Source organism: Manduca sexta, chromosome 17 (genome assembly GCF_014839805.1).
Source record: "Manduca sexta isolate Smith_Timp_Sample1 chromosome 17, JHU_Msex_v1.0, whole genome shotgun sequence".
In the NCBI taxonomy this organism is placed as follows: domain Eukaryota; kingdom Metazoa; phylum Arthropoda; class Insecta; order Lepidoptera; family Sphingidae; genus Manduca; species Manduca sexta.
Window position 1 is genome coordinate 15,029,131 of NC_051131.1, and position 9,484 is coordinate 15,038,614.

General features: G+C 38.4%; 1 protein-coding gene across 2 annotated transcripts in view; it reads left to right on the forward strand.

Annotated features, from left to right (window-relative positions):
- The window catches only part of LOC115450664, a 32,430-nt gene extending 23,304 nt beyond the window's left edge, over nt 1-9,126 (forward strand). For both annotated transcript variants that reach the window (XM_030178731.2, XM_030178732.2), the window contains exons 7-10: nt 2,195-2,332; nt 6,545-6,701; nt 6,910-7,071; nt 7,153-9,126. In XM_030178731.2, the coding sequence (XP_030034591.1) occupies nt 2,195-2,332; nt 6,545-6,701; nt 6,910-7,071; nt 7,153-8,436 (1,741 nt within the window). In that variant the 3' untranslated portion in view covers nt 8,437-9,126. The remainder of the gene's footprint in view (nt 1-2,194; nt 2,333-6,544; nt 6,702-6,909; nt 7,072-7,152) is intronic.
- The last annotated feature ends 358 nt before the right edge of the window (nt 9,127-9,484 follow it).

A 9,484-nucleotide genomic window follows, 5' to 3' on the forward strand; every position in this document is an offset into this window, starting at 1 on the left:
GTTGACGATAAATGTCTGCTTTTATTTGTTATGTATTTCTGAATAATACTTAAGGATTTAGGAATATGCTAGATAGAAGTAGTGTCGTGTTCTTTGTCTATAAAAATAAAGGCTCGTGTAACTCTAACAAAACTACTTTAAGCGGCATATAGCAGCTACGTTACGAACACCAGTAAAATGAAATGAGATCTAATAAATTCCCATTTTCCAATTCTTATTCCAGCATAGGTTGGCAACGTAGGTTTAATTCTTTTGTATCGTAGATCATGGGTAGGGGTGATCACCGATCCATCTGGAGATGCTTGTTTACCCCCTATTCTGTAAATAATATGCGACGGAGCAGAGGCGAAGAGTGATATTCTTCAAAAGGTAACCCGAGAAAAAAAATTGCCTTAGCTAATATATCGCGGCTAATTTAACAGAAAACAAAAATGAAGACACACTTAAAGAAACCTAAAAGGGAAGCCGGTAGGAAGCGGGTTGTATGAACGCTTCACCACTGCCACGGAGAAGGTGTCCGACTGCAAACCTCATGTAGAACATCAATAGACTCTCACTTTCCCACCGGAAGTACTTTTTTTCCTGCCACACAACGAAGTTTTTTTCCCCGTCCCCTATCACTAGGTATAAGTCTCGCTCCGCTGCATGCACGCTCGCACCGTGAGAAACAATATCTTCATGTCCAATTACATGTATTTTGTACGTCGTCTAACGGTATAGGGCATGCTCGTGAGGATTTGAATTGCTACACTTTAAGTATTTTTGACCATCAGACAACGAGCTGAATGCTTCCTTCAAAATGGTTTTTAACGATCAAAATAAGAAAGCCTGGTAGTATAGATTCAGATGTTCATGAAGAAGCAATTAAACAAAACTTTATAATTATGATTAATTACAGATACGCTACATCACACTAGTCGAATTTGTTTGGACTGCACTGCGTTAAATTTGTGTGTGGAGTGTGGGAGTTTAGTATTATGGAGTTGTAATGTACTATCATTTTACATACATATAGAATATTTAACCATATATAGTTTTCGCTTACTTATCATTAAACTCGAAATACGACCAACATTACAATACTACTTTATTTTATACAAGCTAGTATATGGGAGTTAGGAAGCGTCGAGCACTCGCCATACAAACAAAGGGCAATCCGTGCCAAGGTGCGGAGCAGGCGCAGGACGTAGGTGTCGGGCGAGGCCTCGCGGCTCGCGGTAGGGTGGATATGAGGTGATATCTACTTGTAATGGTATCTACTTGTAAAAAGGAAATAGTACTTAAAAGATAAAGAACATTGTTTCCAGGGAATTTGGAGGTAGATAAACAGGCAGACAATAGTAAAAACGACCGAAAGTTTTTTATTTCTCAGGGAACCAACTACCTGTCTTGTAGGAAATGTGATATATCTATAGCGTAACATATTCTATTAATACGAATAATATACATACTTATTTGTAACAGCCTTTCTCGCTTGCGGTTAATATGACTCTCCCAAAACCAATACCAATTTAAACTGACCCTATAATCAGAGACAAAGGGATCGGATATCCAAAAGTTATATTTCCAGTCTGGCATATCCTGCAAAATATCGCAACATGTTCCCCACACGGTCAGTGTCCGCCCCGGCGCGGCGCGGCGTGCCCTCAGGCCCTCGGCCGTGACTCCGCGCCGTGCCCCGGACCTGCAAAGGCAACGGCTTCTGTTCATACAGCCGCGTTCAGCCAAGCGTGACGGCTCCGAGGGTTTTATGATGTTTTTATTGATGATAAAATTTATTTATGTATTTTACAGGTATTTGCATTATGAATAGCCAATGAATTTTTAACTATACTGTTTAATGTCTTTAGTGTGGTGGGTAATTCCAAATGTTATCAATTATTTTGTGTGGGGAATTGCGCAGACATGTTCTTATAAATTTGTGACGACATGAGCTGGAGCCACGACTATCAATACACAATAGCAGTGTTACCGCGTTACGTATTATCTTAACGTTCTGTAAGCCGACTTTGGAATCTCAGGTTTCGAGTTCGAATAATTGTGATTCGCAAAATGAACACTATGGAAGGCTTGTTCTGTGTTGCTTTGTAGATTATGTTTACCCGTTATATAATATTTTTGACTGTGTACCCAGCATAGAATTTGTTTTTACATAGTAGGTAGACAAAACTTTATCAATGTATTTTTTTTACAGCACAGTGCGAGAATGCGGCGGTAGCGCGATGTTAGTGGCGACGGAAGCTCGCGAGGGTACCTGGGGCGCAGTACCTAGAGGAGCCGGCATGACCGTCGAGTGGACTGGAGACAACCCTGCCATCAGGTCTTGTGACAGGTCAGTCAACATTTCACCGTCACTATCCTAGTTACAATTGGTTACAATACCTACCTTCAAACTTTATCGCTCTTTAACACTTTTTAGTTGCTCTTTGATATAGCTGCAGTCAATTTTGGTATAGGAGATTCTTTTCTGCAATTGCAATATTAGGACGGTTCTTTGCAATTTTTGGAGGATTAATTCCAGCCAAAGTAAATGTTTGGTTTCAATCTTCTCGATAACTCGAAAAGACGAGTGACGTATTTGTAATGAAAATGCTTAAAATACTAGATATGAAAGAATTGTTAAATTACTACACATTAAGAAAAAAGTTAAAGTATGACCATATATTATTACAATATCAATTTCGCTGTTATAATTGAAGACTCTGAATAGAGGCGTAACATAATATTGAAAGCCTGTGAGGTATTTTGGAATGTTGACCTTTAAAAGTAAGCTTGTTACGACAATGATTGATTAATATGATCAGACACTATTTTGATTAATTTAAAGTAAATACATTAGCGTTAATTGAAACTAAATATTATTAGGTATCTCACTATGACGCACCATTATTGGAGATTAGGGCTATTTTTCCAAATTGTTTAAGCTTAGAATTTAATACTAGATACTTGTAAGTACCTAAGTACGGAATGTTTGCACCATAGGTCCATACATCAAAACTCTTAAACAAAATACGGTTTTATTCAATATTCTAACTAATTACTATTTTGTCACGTTCTCTAAATAAATAATTTATTTGAGTTAGTGATAAAACGATATTTTCTGATTAAACATTTTCATTGGTAACGTCTCACATTGATAAAGATTACGCGTACATTTTTATTTGGTTAAAGCCCTTATTACCTTACATTAGTGTTCATCGACGGCGCAAATCTTGTATAATTGACCTAGCACACGCTCACAAATCATGAGTCTCCGTAATATACAATTATCGGTAATTATAGTGATTACGGCAGTGGGTTAACGAGAGGTTCGTTACGAAACCTCGCTGAGCAGTTGTAAAGGTCGCACTCGTCGCATCCCGCCATTATCTGGCACATCTGACGGCCGCGGTCGGCATGCCACAGTCAACTGACACCATCTGCCAGAGAATTAAAGGCTTAGGGTCATAACTCTGCCAATTTGATATCGTTGCAAATATTTGTTGATTAGTGTAATTTTTTATTCCCGCACAACAAAAAGACTGTGCTGCGCCTGATAGCGTAACAACGTAATTACTTATAGTTACGGTGTTAAAATACCAAAAATTATGGATGTGAATATTGGTTGTCCCGAAACCCCTGCCCACATCACTGCCATAAACGCCATAGCGGCTTAGGCGTCTGTGACAGATTTATCATCTAATATGCGATTTGTATAAAGTACTCCCTAGCATACTATATTGGTTATACATAGGTATATCATATTCTGAATTTTTGGTGACAACTTTTTAAATAATTTAAAAATCGAATTACCATTGCCAGCCCTGTTTCTAACGCGTGCAAACTAGTAATTTGCACGATTTGAATTTATATCAGAGAGCTCTGTCGTATCACTCCTCGCCCACTGCGATCTCTGGTAATAAACAACTTAATCACAATCCTACAATGTTGAGATACGTTAATTAAATTCCTTCCTTGATAGTCACAGCGCAAGTTTTTTTAATAAAATTGATTTAAATGAAGTCATGGTTAGGTTAGGGTATTTTTATTTTACTACTTAAGATTAATAGTGCATCCCACAAATGAATAGTTTGCATCCTTAACCATTATAAAAACAAAATATAATTGTGCCTTTAAGCAAGCAGGTTTATTTGTACGTTTCCTTTTAATGTTCTTTTTTCCAATTGTCTTTTTTTATAACTAAAATTGTCTTTCACAGTATTATTATTGTCTTGAAAATAATTAGACATGAATTCCTGAAGATATTTTACTAATATGAGAAAATTAATCTAAGCCGACTCACCGGTACCCAGCTTCAATATTTTCAAGACATCGCGCGATCGGATGCGATAGCGCGTGCGGCGACAATTCTCTTCCTATTTTAATACAAGGTCGCTCACAATATTCCAAAATGCACAATACAATGTAAACACAGCACACCTGATAACGATGGGCACATTATACATTCCACGCGATCTGTAGACTAAAATGGAAATACAATAAACAACATGTGTACTAAAACCGACTTAGGTACATTTTAAAATTAGAATTATGTCAGGGACACACAATATATTTTTTTCATAAATACCTACGTGCAATAACAGAAGTGATCTAAGACCTACTACCATTAAAAATATATATTAAGGGACCGAACATTTCCATCGGATAATTCAATAAAAACCAAGTTAAATGAAAATATTTCTTAGTATATAATTACCTACTTACATAAGATTACAAAGTAGAACTTAAATATCCTTAAGCCTTAACATAGTACATCCTTAATATTCTGCATGCAAAGGAACGTAATCTTGGTATCGGACAACACAAAGCATGCGGCCCGCCTTGATACTCGATGCTAGAGTTGGGTAGGACATGACATAAAAAAGAGTTTGTAAGAGTAGCCTCTTTTTAGCATTGAGCCGGTACAACGTCCTACTTCAAATGAGGCGAGGCGTAGTGAGGCTCGGTGCTTCAATGCGCATCTTACAGTATTTTGTAATGTTAACCCTCAAAATATTTCCCTCTCGCTCGCGACTCGAAACGCCGTAATGTAATGTCCATTGTAAAATAACGTCCTATTGCAATTTGTAGCATGCGGTTCTCTACCTCACTGTCTTCGTCCAACAGTTTACCAGAGACGGAGAATAAGTAACGCGACTGCCGCGACATAAAATTTGAAGTAGTACAATATATAATTCTGAGCCACTCTTACATTTTGACGTCATGTCCCGGACAAATGTACCGCCTCTTGTATGTCCTACTCAACATTACTCGATGCACGGCTAATGAGGCCCACATGTTCTCTCGCCTCACGTAGGTAGATACTGCCCAATGGACATGGACGTGGCCAATTAATTTAGATATTTATCGATTTTATCATTACTTACGACTTAGATGAATACTCTTTCTAAGGTACAGACCATATTGCGCAATGAGGAAAGAAAAAACACGTCTAAATCTAAGTCAGAAATCTAATAAGTAGATACTTACGTACCTTAGTGCAATGGTTTTTTTAAATTTAAAATATAGGTGCATTGACGGACTCACTTTTGAGAACCAAAAATTAATAAAAATGATTGGAACTTTATTTATCAAAAGTTCGGCAAGTGAGCTGCTATTGTTAATGCACAGCGATACGCTTACCTTTAAACGAGCTGCATGTTCGTTTATTCATTCACTTGTATTACAAAAATAAAGTTGAAAAATACATATTTTATCTCCACAAATTAAGAATCTATAGCAATGTAGATATGTTATAGTAAATACTTACTTCGTTAATATTATAAGATTTTTTTTGAAACCTTAACCAAGTAATGAAACCAAAAAAGATTGCACCACGAAGGCTGTCAATAGTACCATTTCCTAATTAGCAGCTTATAAATCACATTTCTTATTGCGAATTAACAGTAACCGTGTGCGTAAAGAATGATAATTGACGTGACAGCGCGGAAGATATAAACATTCTTTTCTTCCGACAAATGCAGAAAACACACAATTAAAGATCTCACGATCTCCAATTGAAGCTATTCAAGCGGAGTGCTCTAGCTAAAATCAAGTGCAATTACCTTAATGAATCTCGCATACTGCGCATACCTTCCACGTTTTATAGGAAAGCTAAACATCCCCATCGGACATAGCGCAATTACTGGCCGCTGCGGTATGACTAGGGGAAACGGATATTGAATTAAGAAATGTATTTAAAAAGGCGAGTGCTGAATAGATAGCTACTTTTTATTTTAAGTTCATTATTAGTTTTGCAAATAGAGATGTGGCATGACTTTAGACACTAGGTAATAGGTATATTATATAATATGACGACTTTTACAATATATTATATACCAACATAATTTAGGAGGGTATCAGAATAAATAGATACGTTTTCCGAAAAACCGCTGGCTATTGTGGAAAAGTATTGTTAAGTACCTTTTTCTTTCTCTCTTTATCTTTGACGAAGAAAATATCAGACTCATAACATTAAATTGCATAACTAGTATGTACAAACCAGCGCTGATCTTATCTCCCTCGTTTCTCTAATTATTATTTATACCGTTACACCTTATTTCAGGCTGGTGGAGGTGAACGGAACGTCGGTGGTATCCTGTCGCAGTCAGGAGGAGCTGCAGCGCGCGGTCAGCTCGGCGTCGCCAGCACGTCTCGTGCTGTTACGGAGTTCCTCGCAAACGCAGCAGTCGGTGCCAGCACCACCTTCCACTTTTACGCAGGTTATTTAAGAAAGTTTTTTCTTATATTATGACTTCAAATATATTTTTTGTTAGAAATTATTTTACTGAGTTTTTATGGCTTATACTCGTAAAAAAGCAACAATGACAGTTTCACTACCGTAGGTTCCTTTTTTAAGGAAATTGTATTATTTTCTTAGATTTTATCAGTCCTGTTTACAAAGTTTCAACACTTATATCACTTATACAGAACGAAGCAGCATCACTACGAGCAGAACTTGGAGCGCTAAGGTCAGCTGCTGACGAAGCGGAAAAAGCCAAGGAAGGCCTCAGGACAGACAACACGAGGCTGACGCATCGAATATCTTATCTAGAGGAGCAGGTCGCTGAATTACTCGCCAGGCATGCACCGGTAACTATCCTAGCATCGATTAATCTGACAAAGTTGAACTACCTTTATTTTACATTATAATGATATTCTTTTCTGTTATAGCTTCAGCAAGCCAGCAGTAACGACAGCTGTATCACCGTAAACAAAACCAAGAAGAACGTAACCAACATCAACATCACCACAGAACCCACTGGCAACAGTAAAAGTCCTAAATCAGAAGTGCAGGTGTTCCAAAAAGGGCCAGATATCACTGCGATTGTCGCTAAATTACCTGGTCTAGACGGAGCAGAATCTAACTTGCCGTTGATGAGGCCAAGGTCAAATGCTTCTGGAGCGTCTTCCAGACCACCTTTGTCCCCCAGAGCATCCCCACCACCAAACCATAGATCACACAGCTCCCACAGTCTCGAACACAGAGCGGGTAGGATGCGCCACTCTGTCTCCCACCACTGTATCCATGGAGGAATTGATTACAGTGCAGAGACCGACGCTGCAATTCGCATGATTGAGAGGAACCAAAGACACTTAGAAAAGCAACGAATAAAAGCAGAAAGGCTTAGCAGGTCCCGGGAAGACTACTTCAGATCTGACAGCGATGTGGACGTGAGAGATTCACACTCCTCTTGTGACCCTCGGCATTATGATATAAAAAAGGCAGCTGATAGAATAGAGGAAAGCATCAAAAAGACCAACTGGGCTGAGAGAAAGACTTTATCCATCATCGAGCAATTGAAACGGTCACAACGCATGCGCAAAATGAAAAAGAACGAGAGCACTGAAGATGTACAATTAGAATCCGAGAAGCACTACATGTACAATCGAATAGACGGGAAAATACTTGAGAACGCGCATAAATCCAGCAGAAGAACGTCAAAGTTGCACTCGAGGAGCGCCAAATCTTCCGAATTTGAGTCAGAATGTTCAGATTTTCCCAACGGAGATATTTACAGTAGTTCGCCTCGAATAGACTGTGGTTCCGAGACTTGTTCTAGGATGAGCCACTACAAGAAAAATGAGGATGTTAAGAACGATGTGAAGTCACGACCGACACCTCCGCGGAAGCCGCTGCGCCTGTCTCTACATAAAGCTCGTAGCGCTCACTCCCTAATGAACGGGAGCGAATCGGAAACACCGAGCCGACCACCATCGGAAGCCAAACCGGACGGCCAGGAGTGTAACAAAAGAGCTGTAAAGAGAACATACGGTAGCGATAAATGGGCGAAAGAAAGGATGCGGGATGCCAGTCGAGCGACACCCAGGCCGACGCGCAAGATTCTTAATGGTCTGACGGCTCGCGATGCTCCAGCGGCTGATGACTTGTACCCAGAGGACTCACACATGGCCTTGAGGGTAAACGGGGTCACTCGTGGTAGTAAATGGTGCTGAAACTTGCCACTAGCCTCAGCCCTGTAATTCAAGTAGTGATTCTTCTTTAAAAAAAACTGAGGAAAGTCGAGGCATTGTTGATCAAAAAGATGTAGTCAGTATCAAAAATAATGTTAAACCTTGATAACAAGAAGTTTAAATTACTGAGGCTAAATTCCTCAAACCAGGATGACCCTTTTATTATACAATGAATGAAGTCATGTATGGAATTCCAACCAATCTCTGATCCCAAATATTATTGCTTGTATCACACCGTGGTAACTAAGAAATGAAACATGCAGCAAGAACCCGTTAGACTACATCGGACTAGCATAGTGAGTTAACAAGCCAACCCGAAATACGAGAAGATTGGACTCTTAGCACAATGTAAGGAAAATAGGTCTTGTCCAGTCTTAGATTAGAAAGAAACTCATCAAGATTCACCTAAACCAACCTGACCTTTACCCTACAATGTGACCAGAATAACTTACTACCTTATTCCTGTCATTTGCGGGTTACAATAGTTACATGTTACCTTCATGTAGTTTTATAACCCGTCACCTTTCTACAATTCGTTTGTCTTCAGTGTTTACCCTGTAGTATTGTAGATACACTGCAAGCACCCACCGTACTCATCTATATATTGTAATATATAATGACGTTTGTATCACTAGGATAATGATATTTAAGTGGAATAAAAATTATAATGGACATGGTATTTATATTTACATAAAATATCCCACAATTTGCTACAACAGTCAAGAAATACAAACCAAAAATATTGAACTAAAAAATGAATGCTTTAAAATGGCGCAACGCCAAAATATTCTTGGAGCTGCAACATCTCACGGAGTATTCGGCAGTAGTTGGCAAAAAATATTCTACTCACACTTATCGATTTTTTGTCATTAACTTATCGATTCTTTTTATGTATCTAGATATTTAAAACATAATGATATAAATACTATTTTTAAACAAAAACAATTACTTTAAACCTGTCATATACGCCAAATACAGTAGGTAAAATTCTATAAAAAAATAATTAAGGTTTATCTCCGTCGTATTCTAC